Source organism: Suillus discolor, assembly GCF_016758755.1.
Source record: "Suillus discolor strain FC423 chromosome Unknown F5147scaffold_69, whole genome shotgun sequence".
In the NCBI taxonomy this organism is placed as follows: domain Eukaryota; kingdom Fungi; phylum Basidiomycota; class Agaricomycetes; order Boletales; family Suillaceae; genus Suillus; species Suillus discolor.
Window position 1 is genome coordinate 1 of NW_024541316.1, and position 18,084 is coordinate 18,084.

Below are 18,084 nucleotides of genomic sequence, written 5' to 3' on the forward strand. Positions count from 1 at the left end.
TGCAGGTTTTTATCTTCGCGAACCCAGCACTTCTGAATGATGTCAATCTGGAGAAGGTACACGCGCGGATAGAATCTAGCAGGTAAGAGTAGTCTCAGTCTCTGGGAACAGAACTCAGTATTGACAAAATGTGTACCTAGCAGGTAAGAGTACTATGTCGCGTCAGCGTCTGTATACGAATAGCTAAGGTATGGGTACTCACGTCTCAGTCTCTGGGAACAGAACTGAGACGCTCATCTGCGTGCGCGCTAGACTTTATACTGTAAGTGATTCCTTATCGGACATATTAGAATGAAACATTGATACTGTGCAGCCGTCGGCCCCGACGTCACATCCTCCTTGTGCCTGCCTTTTCTCCCCTTGCGCTCGCATCATCTACTCGTCACGGCGTGCCTTGCCCTCGGTTTCATTGGCGTCGTTCTCGGAGCATTCGGTCGACGACACTCCCCCTCGAGCGCAAGCTAGTCCCATGTGGGCTCTAAGCTTTTGTAAACGGGGTCGTGGCACTGCCTTCGTGAAGGCGTCGGCTACGTTATCGTCTGTGGGGCAGTAGTGGAGCTTGAACGTCCCGTCCTTGACGTGTGAACGGACGAAGTGGTACCGGAGGTCGATATGCTTGGTGCGTGACTGAAACTTTCCGTTCGACGCGAGTGCTATAGCGGCTTGATTGTCGCAGAGGATGGGGATGGGCTGCGTAGGAGCTTCGTAGAGCTCTTCGATGAGAAGTCGGAGGTACAGGAGCTCGCGGACAACACTGGTGAGTGCGATGTATTCGGCTTCGGCTGTGGACAAAGCGATTATAGGTTGCTTACGAGCACTCCAGGCCACGGCTCCCCTGTGGAGGAACACAATGTAGCCTGACGTCGAATGTCTATGGGCTTGGGAGGCCCAATCCGCGTCAACGAAGGCTTCAAGCCCTCCTTCTGTTTGGCCCAACGTCAATTCGAAGGTGTCTGTACCTTTTAGGTAGCGCAGTGCGCGCTTGGCTGCCTCCCAGTGGGGTCTGCCTGGGCTGCGCATAAACTGGGACAAGCACGACACGGCGAACGCAATATCTGGGCGCGTGCTGGTTGCGGCATACATCAAGGAGCCAATGGCCCTCTGGTAAGGTACGTCGCGCATATCCTGCAGCTCTGCGTGCGTCGAAGGGGACTGGTCTGACGAGAGGCTGACTCCAGGTTCCATTGGGGTCTGGACGTTCTTGGCGTCGGCCAAATGGAAGCGCTCGACGAGAGTCGCCACATATGCTTTCTGCGACAGTGTTATTGTACGTGCTCTCCTGTCTCTCATTACCTTCAAACCTAACAACCAGTTTAGCTCTCCCAGGTCCGTAATTTCGAAGAACTGCTGGAGCTGGGACTTGAATTGGACGATGTGGGAGATGTGGTTCGCCGTGACGGCCATGTCATCGACGGATACGGTAATGACAATGTGCTCCTTTGGCATGCGCTTGAAGTAGACTGCCTGGTCCACTCTCGAACGGCTGAAACCCAGGTCAGCGAATACTCCCGCTAGCTCCTCCGCCCACTCAAAACCGGCTTGCTTAAGTCCAGGTAGGCTTCTCTTAAGCTTCAACACCTTTCCCTCCTGCCCGGCCTTCAGGTACCCAGGCGGCGGCCTCATGTAGTCTCCTCTTGGATGCTGGCATAGAGGTACGCACTTTTTATGTCCACCTGATGAATCTCCCAGTCCTTCTGAGCCACCATCGTCAGTACTGTGTGTATGGTGGTCATATTTGCGGTGGGCGCGAACGTCTCGAAGTAGTCGACGCCGTAGTGCTGGTGCTGGCCGTTGGCGACTAGGCGAGCTCGCAACTTGAGCTTCTCTCCGTCCGGTCCACGCTTCGTGGTGAGGACGAAGTGGCAGGGAATTATGTTGGCACCTCGAGGTGTGTCTACGATTTCCCACGTACCTAGCTTCTCAAGCTGACCAATTTCGTAATCCAGCGCCTCTTGCCACTCTACTCCATCCGGACCGTTTAACGCCTGCTTGAGAGTAGGTTCTGGCTCTGCAGCGGCCAATGCAAGGTGGATATGTCCTTCTTCGTCTAGAAGATCTAACTCTGACGCCTCCAACAGGGAATCTAAAGCTAGGGACGCGGTCTCCCCCTCATTGAGGGCCGCATAATATCCTGGAGGGGGTCTGGTGCGGGTGGTTCTTGGTGCTGGTGGGGTTGTGGGGTGATGAGATGGGGTTCTGGCTGGGGTTGGAGGTGGCGGGATGGACTGGACGACAGGTGCGTTATTAGTATTGCCGCTATTATATTCGTCATACCGCATGACGTCTGGCTCCCCCTCGTTCAGCCCATCCTCGGCCACCGTTACCTCCCTTGGTCCAAAGGTAACGTTCCTCTCCACAGACACTCTGCGCTTACCCGGCCAGTAGATTCTGTAGCCCTTGCTCTCCGCATCCACTCCAATGAAAAGGGCTTCCTCCGCCCTAGGCTCAAGTTTGCCTGCATCCTGCAGGTGGACATAGACCTTCGCGCCGAATTCGTGTGCTTGGGCGAGGCTTGGCTTGGCCTTTCGGACGAGCTCAAATGGGGTGGTACCAGGAGTCGCTCTAGACAGTAAGCGGTTCTTTAACCAAGTGGCATAGTTGACAGCCTCTGCCCACAGAAACTTAGGCATGTCCTTGGCGATGAGCATGGCCCTAGCGTGTTCTACCAGGGTCCTGTTCAGTCGCTCAGCGACCCCGTTTTGCTGCGGTGAGTCGTGGACAGTCAACTGGCGCTCGATACCCTGCTGACGCAGGTACTGGTCGAACTCGGCAGACAGGTACTCTCCCCCTCAGTCCGAACAGACCTTGTGTAGGCGCGCTCCTGGGGTCTGGCATCCTAGCCACGCCTCATAGGCTTTGAAAGCGGTAAGTGCTTTGCTTTTGAGCTTGAGGAAGTGGAGCTTGGTCTGACAACTATAGTTGTCAGTGAAACTGATATAATAGAGGCTCCTGCTGATGCTAGGAGTCTGGGCTGGTCCCCACAAGTCCGTGTGGACAAGGTCGCCGTAGGTGAGTGCGCGGCTCTTACTTTCGTCGGGAAAAGGCTGACGTGCTGACTTTGCCTTTGTGCACGCGTCGCAGAACTCGGGCTTTGAGCTGTGGTCCAGCTCGAGGCCCGTAATCAGACCCTTTTTGATGGCTTCTGCTGCTGCAGGCTGGGACACATGTCCCAGCACCTTATGAAGCTCCCCAACGGTAAGCTTGCCTTGGGCTACATTCGCATGATGCTGACGTGCCTTCGCTACTGCCACACTGTACAGGCCTTCCACCTGCGGGATTTCGGCGATGATGCGCCGGTTGGGTCCTTGCGAGAGGACCTTGCACATCCGTCCTTCGAAGAGGACAGCCATCCTGGCGGCAGCGATCCGATTGGTGGAAATGAGTGTGAAGGCCATGGAAGGTGCGTACAGTGCGTTTCTCAGCGTCACCTTCGTGCGCTTCTCACCAAGGGGCAACTCTAGCTCGACATCTCCTCGACCAACGGCACTCAGACTGGAGCCGTCGGCGGTGCGGATCTCCTGGGGGGGTATGGAGGTGAAGTTGGTGAACTTCGTCCGGTCTGGACAGAAGTGGGAGGTGGCGCTGGAATCGACGATGGCGCCACGTCTATCGGCAGGGACCTTCAGGTCCTTGGCTATGCTTGCCAAGTCGGACGACACGAACGCGTACTGGTCCTGGGATCTGGACTCTGCAGCTGAGTTCACCATCTCTTTCTGCCCTCTTTCACCCTTCTTCCTCTGCTGATTCGGGCCTTGGCCCTCTTTCCCTCCGCCAGGTCTCCAGCAGTCCGTTTTGTAGTGACCTTTACAGTCGCAGTTATAGCAGGTAACGTCTGCATTCGCCTTGCTCGACATAGCTGACCTTTTTCCCTTTTCTCTAGACTCTCTCGCACTAAGTGCGGTCCCTGCACTCCCCTTCTTAGTGGGGCGCTTCTCGGTGAGCTGTCGATGCTCGTACTCCTCCGTAACGATACTGATTAGTTCATAGGAGGACAAGGGGGTCTTTGTGATTTTGGCGGCCGCGTTAATGGAGGACAGGAGAGGGCGATAGGATTCAGGGAGCGAGCCGAGAATGATGGCGTGGAAGTCCGTATTGAGGATCCCCGCACCCATGCCCGCAAGCAGCTCGCGCAAGCACAGCATCTCGGCGAAGTGGGCTTTGACGTCAGCTCCCTCGTCGCACCTTGTCTCCTGCAAGCGCCGCCGTAAATCGATCTGGACGAGCTCGGTCTTGTCTTCATGGATCTGGCAGATCTCCTCCCAGACCTCTGAGGCAGACTCGAACTTTTGGACGCGCAGCAACAGTCGGTCGGTAATCGTACTGAAGATTTGCTGCTTAACAAGTGAGTTCTTTTGATCGTACTCATCCATTTTCTTATCGCGCTCATCTATCTCCTTCTGGGAGGGAATCGAACCGTCCGGTTTCTCCGGTACTCCCGAATCCTTGCCAATGAGGTAGGGTAACGGTTCGACGGCACGACCATCAGCATATCGCATCAAACCTCGGGCACTTATCGCCGTCAACGTTCTCTCCTTGTAGGTAATTCAATTCGTGCCATCTTCGGCAAGTTTTGGGACGTTGAACAGCGAGGACGTAGTGCCGGGGAGCATATTATCGACGGTCATGTCAGGGCTCATAACCTCTGGAGAAGGTACACGCGCGGATAGAATCTAGCAGGTAAGAGTAGTCTCAGTCTCTGGGAACAGAACTCAGTATTGACAAAACGTGTACCTAGCAGGTAAGAGTACTACGTCGCGTCAGCGTCTGTATACGAATAGCTAAGGTATGGGTACTCACGTCTCAGTCTCTGGGAACAGAACTGAGACGCTCATCTGCGTGCGCGCTAGACTTTATACTGTAAGTGATTCCTTATCGGACATATTAGAATGAAACATTGATACTGTGCAGCCGTCGGCCCCGACGTCACATCCTCCTTGTGCCTGCCTTTTCTCCCCTTGCGCTCGCATCATCTACTCGTCACGGCGTGCCTTGCCCTCGGTTTCATCGGCGTCGTTCTCGGAGCATTCGGTCGACGACAGTCAATTGCATCTTACTCCTGTTTGGCGGAGTCGCTCGCCGTCTTCTTGCTGTTTTGGGCATTGTTCCAGCTGAAGATATCTGCCACTGGAATACTTTTTCGAAAACGTAGTGCTGCAGAAGCACGTCATCGCATTCAATCCATTGTCAGTGTGGCAGGCCACAGTTGACCTCACCATACTCTTGCTTTATACTATCGTGACAGTTGACGCTCAGTGTTATAGACTTGGTAGAACGGGTATGTCTTGTGTACGTGTGATCTTGGGCAGCTGCCAGCGGGTGTTTAGGCAGAATCTATTTCCTCTGTTCATTTTGCTCGGTTGTGCCTGGTCCACGGCAGAACTCACGCGAAGGGAGGATGGAAGAACCTGACAGAACTCCAGGGTATCCAGCCGAGACTCGCAGAGATGTCATTTAGATCTTATAACACAATTTGAATTCAATAGAACATCAAAAACGACGTCCCTAAAATAAGATGGTGTACGCCGGAGCCTGGAGGATGCTTCGTGTCACTGTTTTAATCAATTCTGAGATCTACCTACTCAAGGTCTTTGCTGTGACGATCCTCTGAGTCAATTGTAGCTATGCATGCAGGTAAAACAACACAATCTACGCGACGGTGCAGTCTCTCAGTTGTGTCCTTTCCCTTGCACTCCATCTAACACTCGCTCGATGAAGAGAATCACTCTCCCCTTGATGGAAAGTACCGCACATGCACACTGCAGTAATATTAAACCTCTTTATCTTTATCTTTGATGCCCCCTTTTTGCACTTTCATCATCGTCATGACACGCGTTCCCATATGACCTTGGGGGTCGACTATATACCAGATCTGTCACGAATCACGATCGGCAACAAAGTGACGTCTCGTTGGCTCCATCACACACTGCAAAGAGAGGCCATGAGCTAGTCCTCGAGGCCAACGTTAGACGAACAGATTCAAGATTGTCTGCGCAGTACGTTCTATCTTCGTATGACCTCCCGATAATATTAATCTTAACAACAATGATCGCTTGTTTTGACAGCCTCTCGAACTGAAGCTTAGTGGGCGACGAGCAAGACCAGGCACGGTCGTTCTCATATACAAGTTCAAACATCCACTTTCTCCAGAAACAACTGTACCGATTGACTCCGAACTATGTATTGCACCATCAACCATGATACCAAAGCGAAAGTAGAAACATGACTCACTATTGCGATGTGCCGCTCGGGTCGCTGGCTCAAATTTGAATCTACATGCAGTCCTTGCCTCCATGCTAAGGCGCACAGGTCAATCATGTGCTTGAATTCTGGTTGCACAGCGACTTGTACACACTCACGTAATTATCTTCGCAAACCATGAAATCGCAGCAATCATCATCTACTTTGCAAGTTGATGAACTACATGCGCCAACAGACATAGATGTTGTCAAAGCAACAACGGCGAGGAAGAAGAAACGCATTTTCTGTGCGAGGTGATATGGAATCTTCTGAGGGCGATCTCGAATGATATCTTTGAGGATAGTGGAACACCGTAGGACAACGGCCAGCTTTTATATCCTGCGTATGCTGGGCACGATTCTGATCGATTTGGCAGAAACGTTATTGCTGTAAGATGGCGGAAATTTCGGTAGAACCTGCAATAGCGTGTTCAATTGATTACGACCCTTCTATCATAACCTGCCATTACTGGGACTGAACACATTTGAAATACTCGGCAAAACTTGTGCAAACCTTCGACAAGACAGCGTCGTAAAAGCCGTGGAGGCTGGGGAGTCCTCCTACCGTAGACATGCTCACATGCATACTCGTGAAGAGTTCGACATTCTTGTTGAGACTGCACAGAATCTTGAAGCATCCTTCGCGTGCACACCTCCGCTCTCGACCAAGATTCGTGATGTAAATGACCTTCTTTCTCGTACAGAGAGTATCTCTGGCTGACGACGTTGCTGCTGAATTTGTGGCTCTCGAAGAGATGAAGACTCAAGAGCAGTGAAGAACTTCAGAGCACTAGTGAAGCTGAAGTGCTCCAGAGAATGCTTTTGATTTTGAGTTTGATTAGGTCAAAACAAGGAATAACACCACAGGCAAAATATTGATGTTAGGGTTACTTATATTTCATTCACTTGATATGTCCACTTGAACTCGATATTGCCTCTGCCCATTTCTCAATCAGCATCGTCAGACTACGTATTGTTCGATCAACAGCAGCACCAATGCAACAGTAAACGCCTGACTCACGTTGCCATAGCAAACTTGGTGACCAAGCACCTGATAGGGCAAGGCGTAAAAAGTGAGTCATCCAGTGAAAATTTGATGCAAAGCAAACTATTCCTACCATCCCGCAGGTCAAGCCTTTACAGCAGTCATTTTGTGTCAGGCAATCCAGGTATGCTCCTAGACATGCATTGACAGACATGATAGATGCCGTCAAAGTAACAATGACGATGAAGAAGGGGAAACGCATTGTTTGTGTTTGGTGGTATGAACTTGAAGTACTGAGGTGCTCAAATAGTTTCTTTGAAGTGGGGTGGACGGCAGGAAGACGACTTGCTTTTATGCTGTCGCGAAATTGACCCTTCGTGTTGTGCCAGCAAAACGGGCCTGCATTGCGTGCGATTCTGGGCAACGGGTGTTTAGGCAGAACCTGTCCCCTTCATTTCGCTGATTTCATAATGCTTTGAGTTCAATGATGGCTCTTGATAGGACACTCGCACTCAGTTATTTCTCGGTCTCTGCTCACACATTTCGAGCAAAGGATCTTGATGCGACAATCTCCGGTGTACGACAGATCTCGATGCACATCAGTAGAGGCTAACTTGGTGCGTGTAAAACATGAACACTATGATCAGACCTCAGACCCAGATAACAGATTGAAGGAAGAGAGTATCTACGAGAGTTCGGCCGTTGGTATTACAAACGTTCAAGCTAACATCAGGAAAACGTAATTCACTACAGAGTGCTACAAAGCGCTCTGTAGCGTTCTGTAGGTTCTGTATACAATCCGACCCGCTGATAAAGCGATGAAGCTCCACATTCGCATCGGCATTTAAGCTTTAACAGTGTAATACATCCGGTGCGATAAATATTCCACTGATAGCATGCTAAACTTTGTTATTGAACTTGGTGTACAAAGGATCTTGTTGCGACAATTTGGTGCATGTAGAATTTAGCGCAATGATTCAAACTTGGTCCAAGACGACTTTGAAACAGAAGGCTGAGTTTGCTTTCCACAGTGCTGGTACTAGATCAGCGGGATCGATATCCGGTCATGTATGATCCCACGGCAGGTTATACTTCATTCACTTAACATATCTATGTGAACTCAATATTGCATCTACTCATTTCACCAGCAGTATCCTACTCTTCGTTCGATCAACAACATCACCGGTGCAAAAGCGGAACCATGGCTCACCAATGCGAAAGTGGACACTTAGCTCACTATGTTGAGCAGAGTCTTTCAGGACCCCCGCCCTGATATTACAAGGCGCAAAAGGTGAGTCATCAGGTGAAAATTCGATGCACAGCAGACTATTCCTACTCACAATAAATTTGCAGGTCGTGCCTCTACAGCAGTCACTTGTTGTTACACACAACCGGCCCGCACCTTCACATGCACTAACTGATATTATAGAAGCCGCCAAAGCAACCGTAACGGTGAGGAAAGAGAAACGCATTGTTTGTGAGGTCGTATGAATTGCTGAGGTGCTTGGATGGTCTGTTTGAGATAGGGTAGAAGGTGGGAAGATGATTTGCTTTTATACTATTGCCATAGCTGATGTTTAGTGTTATAAACTTTGGTAGAACAGACTTGTCCTGCATACGTGTGATCCTGGGCAGCTGCCAACGGACGTTTACTCCCTCTATCATTTTGCTCATCCATGCTTTGATTTGGTGACTTCTGATAGGACACGCTTATTTTATTTTATTCCAATTTCTGCTCACACACGTTTTGAGCAAAGGATGATCTTGGTGTGACAAATTTCGGTTCACGACGGATCTCGGCATGCACATTAGTAACTTGGTGCGTGTAAAATCTAAACGCTATTTTCAGACCTCAGCAATCAGTCCCAGATAACGGACTATGCTAGTGTATCTAAATGCTATGATCAGACTTGGGTACAAGTTGACGCATAAACGGGTAGGAAGTGAAGTCAGAAATGTACCCTCCCAGATAATGGACTCAGAAAAGAGGGATACTATTTGATTTTGGTCATGTATGATCGATCAGTGGTATTCCAAACGTTCAAGCTAAGCTGCATTCGCATCAGCATTTGAGCTCTAACAGTGCATGTTGACAAACTCGGTGAAATAATATTCCAGTGACGACAAACTTGTTATTGAACTCAGAACAAAGGATCTCGTTGAAACAAATTGGTGTACGTAGAACTCAGTGCAATGGTTCGACATTCAAACAAGACAACTTTGAAAACAGAAGGCTGACTTTTGAGTTTGCTTTCCACAGTGCTGGTGCATCAACGAGATCGATGTCCGGCTATGTATGATCCCACGAACCATAATTGTGAGAACGTAGGTTACTTATACTTCATTCACTCGACATGCCTACATGAACTCGATATTGCCTCTACCCATTTATTGATATCAGCAACATCCTACGCATCGTTCGATCAATAACAGCACCGAAGCAAAAGCGGAACCATGGCTCACTAATGCGAAAGTGGACACTTGGCTCACTAGGTTGAGCAGATTCTATTACCCGCAAGCTGATATTACAAAGCGAGTCATCAGGTGAAAATTGGATACAAAGCAAACTACTTCTACTCACAAGTGTCACGCAGTTCAAGCTTCCACAGCAATCACTTTTGACTCTGCAACTCTGGAACGAACCTTGACATGCACTGACAGACATGATAGATGCCGCCAAAGCAACAATAGCGGCGAGGAAAGAGAAACGCATTGTTTGTGTGAGGTGGTATGAATTGCTCGAATAGTCTTCTTGAGATGGGGTAGACGATAGGAAGATGGCTTGCTTTTTATACTGTCGCTACAGCCGAAGCTCAGTACTGTGGACTTGGTAGAACGGGTTGTTTGCCTTGCGTGTGATCCTAAGCAGAGGATGTTTAGGCAGAACCTATCCCCTCCATTCATTGCGTAATCGCTGAGTTGATGACTCCTGATCCCAACCTCCTCCATTTGCTTGTAGAGCTGGACAAATAAGATTGCGCACCTAGGTCACGCTGTCCGGGTACTTGTGTCACCCTGTCTCTCCTTTGCTATTCAGCACTTCGAGCTTGAGAGCTCCCCTCAGCCAATGTTGGTAGTTTGGTGAACCGATCAGTCTGCACGACGAGAGTTTAGGCAGAACATATGACATTCGGTTATTAACGTAGAAGAACTGATGCACACACATACTTCGTTCGGAACAGGACAAATAGAAGTGCGCTCCTGCTGCCAAGGTTGCTTGTCCAATGCTACCGAGGAGACTTCCTCTAGTATTCAGTCGCTTCCAGCTTGAACGTATTCCCTGCTTTTTTTAAAAAAAAAATCAAGTTCATTGCCCGTTGGGGTTGAGGACCCTATGGTGGACATAACCCTATTCGCAGGGGGGCTTACTCCCGCATTCCCTGCATTCACTTGGCTATATGACGGTTTTAAGACCAGGTTGGTCGAACCCGAGCTCTGGCGCAGTTTCTTGGGGAGCAGTTGTGATGCCACACTTTGCTTCAGCATTCCTCAGGCTTGCCACAGCTCCGAGGTCAAACGAAATAGGTGAGTGGAACCTGGTCTATCGATGCGAAAGTAGTCGTAATATGCCGTGCGGACCTCCGATGGCGACCGCAATTTGATATTATTGGACTATTTATCGTTATTTTAGCGCAGTGCGTACACACCCAGTCTTTACTAGTCTCCATGAGCATACTCGTAGGCTTGACTTTGGCAGTGAACAGGATGGAGATGTGGATGAAGGAGATAGGGCGGAAGAACTCGAGGCCCTCAGGCTCGTCAGGCTAGCTGTGGACACCGATGAAGTTTCTGGTGGAACTGAAAGACAAAAGGATGAGCTTCTCCGATCAACGTTTGCCGTAATTGCTCTGGATACTGATGTCGAACAAGAACGGCTTTAAGTCCTTTCACATACCTATAGTTGATATGACGACAGGCATCGGTTCACTGAGGACAAGGATGCACTACACCAAGCCTGATCTACGTGCACGTAAATTTGATAAAATTAAGAGCTGGCTGAACTTGAAGATCCCGGCCATCCGCGTGTTGCGTGACGAGTTGAGTAAACCACCTGGAATGGGCTGCTTGCCAATGCAATCTCGTGACCTCGCTGGTCTGCTCAAGATTCGGATGGACCATGAAACCGAGCGTGCAAAGAAGGGAATTTGACCTGAATGTGATCAGCTTACTACCCTAGAGTCAATTTCTGAGCGCCGTCGCCTTATTTGAGTTTCAGGCTGTCCTCAAGGATAGCCGGAAACTCCCAGAACAGCAAAACCGTGCAATTGGATAGGGCCTTGAACGTGCCGCTCGCTGGACAGGAAGTGCTGGACAACTCCCAGAGACAGGGGATGTGGCAAATGCAGCTTTGGCAGCAAAAAGAGTAAAGGCCAATTTGCCGATGTATACTATTTGCGAGAGGTGTGCGTTCCAGCTCAACTTTACATAAGCGAAAAAAGCTTAATGCACAGCCACATGAAGTTACGAGCGATAGGAATTTCTCAGTCATGAAACCGTTTGTCGAGTACTGAAAAGAAAGTGGTTTTCACCAAAGAAAAACCAGATCAGCCAGATATGGGAGTAATACTGGCACTCAGTACCTCCGCCAATTATATAAGTGCAGTGTGCACTACTGAAGTGATAGGCGTTTAGGTGTCTAACGTGCGTTAAGGTAAGGCCGGTTCATTTTAGTTGTGTTGTAGATGCACATTCACTTGACATGTCTACTTGAGCTCGATATCGCCTCTATCCATGATCAGCAGCATCCAACTACTACACCTTACTACGTATCGTTCGAGCATCACCGATGCGAAAGTGGACACTCGACTCACCAGGTTGAGCAGACTCTGTTAGCGCCCCCGACCTGATGTTACAAGGCGCAAAAAGTGAGTCACCTGGTGAAAACTCGATGTAAACCTACTCACAATTGTCGAGCAGGCCAACCCCGTACAGCAGTCATTTATTGTTGTGCAACTCTCGAGCGCACCTTGACATGTGCTGACAGACAAGATAGATGCAGCCAAAGCATCAATGACTGTGAGGAAGGAGAGACGCATTGTTTGTGTCTGGTAGTGTGAACTGCTGACGTGCTCGAATAGTCACTTTGAACTGCAGTGGACGATAGAAAGATGATTTGCTTTTATACTGTCGCTACAGTTGATGCTCAGTATTGTAGACTTGGTAAAACGGGTTGTTTGCCTTGCGTGTGATCCTGGGCGGCGGGCGTTTAGGCGGAACCTATCCCTTACATTCATTACACTCGCTGAGTTGGTCCTGGTCTGAACCTCCTTCATTCATTTACTTGTACAGCTGGACAAACACAAGTGGGCACCTAGGTCATGCTGTCAGTTACACTGCCTCTCCTATTCAGCACTTCGAGCTTAAGGGCTCCTCTCGCGATGGGGGCGGTTTTCAAGGATGTTGATAATTTAGTGAGTCGATCTGTCTGCACGACCGGAGTTTAGGCAGAACCTATGACATTCGGTCATAGAAGAACAGATGCACGCACATGCGAACAGAAGCGCGCTCCTGCTGCGAAGGTTTAATGCTACTGAAGAGACGGCTTCCTTTACTGTCCAGTCGCTTCGGGCCTGAACGTATTCCCTGCATTCACTTAGCCGTGTGAAGTGTGTCGGTCACCCGGTTAGTTCAAGAACTTGACCTCTGGGGCAGTTTCTCAGGGGGGGTTGTGATGCCACGTTTCGTTTTGGAATTCCTGGGACTTGCCACAGTTTCGAGGGCAAACGAAACAGGTTAGTCTGGTCTAGGGATGTGAAAGTAGTCACAACGTGCCGTGCGGACTTCCAATGGCAACCGCGGTTTGATATTATTGGATTATCTATGGTTCTTGTAGTGGTGCGAGTACACCCAGTCCCTAGTCCGTACTCGCAGGTGCGCCGGTGAAGTTTCGTGGAGGCGATGTCGCTGCTCTCTTATGTATAAGCCTGAGTGTAATCATTAGGTCCGCGCGGTGAATGAACAAGGAAGAAGGTACGCCACCGGCAACGCCCGAAAGCTTGATGGGTTCCATACGCTGCCCTTCTAACCTGCTTTTACCCATGTTCATACTGGATCGACACGTCTTTCTTATACGGTTCACTATATATCGATGTCTGCCCGATTTGCAGTTGGGATTTCTATATGGCTGGGTTGAGCTCTTCGCTTCTGTCTGATGATTGTCGAATGGAACGCATGTTGTGGGGGTTCGCATTATCCTGAATATTTAATATGTCCTCAATTCGTAGCACGATTTGGTCTGACAGGGCACATTTATCATTTTTAGATATCCAGACTCGGATGGGTCCTGTACAGTTTGACGTGCGGCGAAGTATCACTTGGTTTTCTTTTTCTTTTCCTTTAGGTTCTCTACTTTGCACTCTTTCTCCCTGTGCACAATCGCTGACCCTGGTTTGATCCGTCGATGTCACCAAACCCGACTTTTGCAACGCTACGGGCGCTGCATGCACTCATGGGCGATGCGCTCGACGATATACACCGCATTTTTTCAGATTCTTCCACTCCCCACTCCTCTCAATGTTCATCACCGGCATTTCCAGATTCTCCAGAGCCAGTGTCAGTGCCCGCTACGCCCTTGTCTTCTACCTTTAGCACCCAGACCTCTTCCTATGGGACCCCACTCTCACCATTGTCCAACCTTCAGTACGATTATCCTTCCCCATCTCTTCCATATATATCGTCATCACCAGCGGAGAAACTCGCTGCCTGTCCAGCGGCAACTGCTGCTGCCACAAGAATTATTGCTGCTGCTGGCCAAATTACGAGCATTGTACAGAAACCATTTCTGTTCATGTCCGACGCGAGCATGGTGGTAAGTTTGTTTGTTTTTCGTTCTCCTCTCAATTCGACCACCTTTGTCGTTCATTCATCATTTCCTGTGTCTTTATGTACCCCGTAATTTCTGATACTTGCGACCTCCAGTACACCGTTCCAGCATGTTTGCGTCTTATCGAACATCTACACGTCGTCGAAATCCTCCGCGATGCAGAAGACGAACGACAGCGGCTTCTTTTAGAACTCCGTATTATCGCAGAGCTCCAGTCCCAGAGCGAGCCCGTCATGGTTGACCAAGCTGCCTTGAATAACGGATCGAATGGCCCTAATCATTACTCTGTCAAGGCACTTGCGTCACGCTCAAGCCTTACTCGGGGTACGTGCCTTATTTTCCTCCCTTGGCCTTGAGGTGTACTGATCGCCGTCTTATGATTCAATTTCGATTTTTCTATGCATCACTTGCCCCTGTGATTTCACATCCCCCTTCTCCCGCGCTTGTCATGTCTGTCACGTGATAAAATTGTTCAGACGCACCGACAAAGGCGGAGGAAAAGGCACTCCATCTGGAGGGTGTACATGTCAAAGACATTTCGCGCATCATCACCGAACGTACGGGCGGCCTTCGTTGTGTGGATTCCGTTCGCTTAGGTGGGTCTGTTCTTCAGTCGTTCGATGTTAAGTGTCGTCTGGCTATTCGGATATTCTGAGCTTCTGGACTCTTTGTTACTTCAAATTCGTGCCGCCCCTTCATTTTCCTTGCTGGTCAAGCGAATCGGCTAACAACTCCTCGGCCTTAGCCCACCCCCTACGCTTGCTTTCAACACATCACATTCTGCGTGAGACAGCTCCAGACACTTTCGCACTAACACGTGTCGCAAGCTTGCTCGACAGCGGCAAGAGCGTAGCAGATGTCTTTGCAAAGTATGTTGTCAATTTCTATTCTGTCCCCTCGCCCTTGCTACAAATTTACATCCATTAATAGTCCCGAAAAAAAATATGAAGACACCTCTGGCATCGCTGCTTTCGTCGGATTATGGTGCGTTTTCTTTTGTATACCTGGAAATGTAGCTTTCTAAAGTAAGGACGCCCAGCACTGATGAGCTGTTCAAGACAGCTGCATACCTAACGGAGGCGTTTACGGGTGTTCAACTTCCTTTAGCTCCTCCAGGGAGCGCTCCCACAAGGTCTACAGATGGTAATGAGGTGCATATATCCGCTCTCGGTACCCAAAATACACTGGACAATGCAAATATATCTGGCTTTCAGGCTGATAAGGCGCATATATGCAGTCCTCTAGTGCAACCTCAGCCTTTACGGACCCAATCGTTCACTAGCCTCCATTCAGGGCATCCGACTGCTACTTTGTCTACGCAGACACATCCCCATCTCTTAGAAGCTTTGACGCTCACACATGCGCTCAATACAGTGGCAGAATCAACCATGTCTCCTCGTTTATGGGATGCAACCATGCCTGCGCCCATCGCTGGACCACCTTTAGACCTCGGCTCCGGAATTCTGTCTCCCAAACGCGACACAACACCCCACACAGAAGCCTCGTCTATAAGAACAGCTTTCAAACTTCCCCCGCCAGCCCCGCACCCTTCACCGTTGCACAACACGATCTACAGCAAAAGTGACGTTCCGAACACCCCTTCTGCGCTCCTTGTCAAATGCGCGTCTTTAGTGTCAACGCTTACGCTTGCATCTACGAATTCGGCTGTTGTATCCGAAGGGAGGCCACTGAGTAGTAATGTGGGCTTGGGTACTGAATCGGATAGAAGGAGCGCTGGGTCGGGACTTGATCCTGAGCCCCTTCCAGCATTCAATCTCGCATTCAACACGCCTGTGCCATTTTTCGAGTGGTTAGAGGACGGGGGATTGGATGCACTGGGTAGGAACGGCGGTGGTGCAGGATGTTTACCAGCAAGGGCTGTCGGGGATAACGTGCCAGCTGAAGATGAGGGTGCACAGCCTCACACTGGACATGTGAGGAATATAAGCACGTTATCTGCACGCAGCGGTCGTGAACCGGGTAAGTCTTTCCGTCTTGAGCGGTTCTCGCAGGCGATGATTGGTACGAGTGGGTGGGAGGCGCCTGGAGCTATTCTAACTGGTATGTCGCTGTTCATTTGACTTGTACGTTTGTGCAGTCGCGTAATTCTAACACTTGTGACTCCAGCTTTCGACTGGCTTTCCCTCCCACGAGGTTCGACGATAGTAGACGTTGGAGGAGGAATCGGAAGCACGACGATGATCCTTGCACGGGCGTTTGGAGGGAGCCCCAAACGGCGAGGAAGCGTGAGCAGCGACGAAGCTGAAGCTACCGTGGAAAACAACAGCTTCGTCCCTCAACGGTCGTGCAACGACTTGACTCCGCATAAATCCCGGAGTAATCTCAAGTCCTTTGCCTCACGAGGCGATCTCAAGTCACATACCTCTCGCGCCGATCTCAAGTCCACCGATCTCAAATCTGCACATTCTCATGTTGATTTAAGGATACAGTCTTCTCAAGGCGAGCTCAGTGCGCGACAATCAACAGTCCATTCTTGCGAGGACCAGGATATGCAGTTCCGCTTCATTGTCCAGGACCGTCCGGTTGTCATCGGACTTGGACTTGACGCATGGCGTGCGCAGTGTCCAGAGATGCTGGAGAGTGGACAGGTGATGTTCTATGGTGAGCACTCCGTCCAAATGCTTAACGTGCCTTTCTCACAATGCATTCGAAAGACCACGATTTCTTCCTCCCACAACCTCCGCTTCCCTCATCAGAGTTCAATCGGCATCCTGCAGTCTACATACTCCGCGTTGTCCTACATGACTGGCCTGACGCCCGTGCACGTCATGTGCTGCTCAATTTGCGGCTTGCAAGCAGCCCAGAGACCAGGCTTATCATTGCGGATCATATCCTCCCATTAGCATGCGTTGATGAGGGTGTCCGTAGCGCAAAGCACGAATATCAGAAATCTGACGGCGGAAAGTGGACGCTCGAATCTGTTCTAGCGCACCTCGAGGGCGCACATGGCACACTAGCCCCTGCGCCCCTGCTTCCGAACTTGGGCAAAGCAAGTGCAACCCCCTTTTCCATGGACATTGTGGTACGCTCGATCATAAATTATTTTCTCTGCAAAGGTTTACTGACTGGGCTGCATAGATGCACATAACTTTCAACGGCAAGGAGCGCACGCTACGGGAGCTTTGTGCGCTAGCTCTGTCGTCTGGCTGGCGCATTGCACGCGTGACATACTCAAAAGGTTCTCATTTTGGGCATCTTGTTTGCGAGCCTGTAGACATACCTGAGGATGCATTCAATATCCTCCCTGAACGGCCAATCTCGGATCCTGCGATAGATTTATCGTTTGAATGTGCTGAGCCCTCAGAAGACGACGAACATGAGGGCCCGCAGACCGCCCAGGAGATGTATGCCAATAAGCTGCCGTCGTCACTCGGGCCGAGGCCTATCTCGACGACAATCCTACCACTTTTGCCATCTCCTATCCTCGAGCGCTCGTCATCGCGTTGTGGAACGCCGACGTTTGGATCTCGTGTGTTCCTCCCTCGTCCAGACGAGATCCCATCTGGCAAGTCCAAATCCTACACCCTTGGTAGAAGATGGCTCAAGGCAAGAGGCCTTGGCGTACGTAGCGTGGTCGAGAAGCAAAAGCGACGTGAAGAAGGCGCTCGAAAAGCCGATGAACACGATGACCAAAGCGGTCAATACGGATCTCCACAGCACTCACGCGTCTGGTGGAAAAGGGCGCCACCCACTTCTCCTGTAGCAGAAGAGCGAGCTGGTGATGCATCGATACCTCGCAGTCCACTTCGCCTTCGCAGAGGTACGATGACAACTCCAGAGCTTTCACCACCGTTGCCGTTGCAGAGCCCGCGCATTCCGACACAGTATAATTTCCCAGCGCATCGTACGACGCCTAGTGTGCAGTCCAACTTCCAAAGTGACGGAAGTTCAAGTGCCCCGCGATCGAGGAGGCCGAGTGTAGTGAGTCTCACTCGCAAGCTCAACTTCTCCCCTTTTGCGCGGAGACCGAGCATAGTAGACGGTGGAGCACAAAGGAGCAGTGATACGAGCGCGAGTCC

General features: G+C 50.2%; 3 protein-coding genes across 3 annotated transcripts; all 3 read left to right on the forward strand.

The window, feature by feature from the left end:
- Nucleotides 1-6,816: 6,816 nt before the first annotated feature.
- Nucleotides 6,817-8,453, forward strand: F5147DRAFT_656563 (uncharacterized protein; the record flags this gene model as incomplete). Its single annotated transcript, XM_041434128.1, has 9 exons — nt 6,817-6,915; nt 6,941-7,008; nt 7,268-7,309; nt 7,365-7,405; nt 7,532-7,648; nt 7,723-7,838; nt 7,869-7,960; nt 8,190-8,289; nt 8,373-8,453. 9 exons carry the CDS (start codon nt 6,817-6,819, stop codon nt 8,451-8,453), a joined length of 756 nt encoding a protein of 251 aa, XP_041288206.1.
- A 2,102-nt stretch (nt 8,454-10,555) lies between these two features.
- Nucleotides 10,556-11,370, forward strand: F5147DRAFT_763518 (uncharacterized protein; the record flags this gene model as incomplete). Its single annotated transcript, XM_041440643.1, has 3 exons — nt 10,556-10,746; nt 10,904-11,060; nt 11,092-11,370. 3 exons carry the CDS (start codon nt 10,556-10,558, stop codon nt 11,368-11,370), a joined length of 627 nt encoding a protein of 208 aa, XP_041288207.1.
- A 2,299-nt stretch (nt 11,371-13,669) lies between these two features.
- F5147DRAFT_584059 (S-adenosyl-L-methionine-dependent methyltransferase) lies at nt 13,670-17,278 on the forward strand (the record flags this gene model as incomplete). Its single annotated transcript, XM_041431769.1, has 11 exons — nt 13,670-14,029; nt 14,140-14,258; nt 14,761-14,913; nt 14,975-15,028; nt 15,084-15,176; nt 15,993-16,105; nt 16,172-16,290; nt 16,561-16,666; nt 16,762-16,913; nt 16,971-17,087; nt 17,144-17,278. Coding segments are annotated over 11 exons (1,521 nt in total), but the record flags the coding sequence as incomplete, so codon positions are not given.
- Nucleotides 17,279-18,084: the final 806 nt, after the last annotated feature.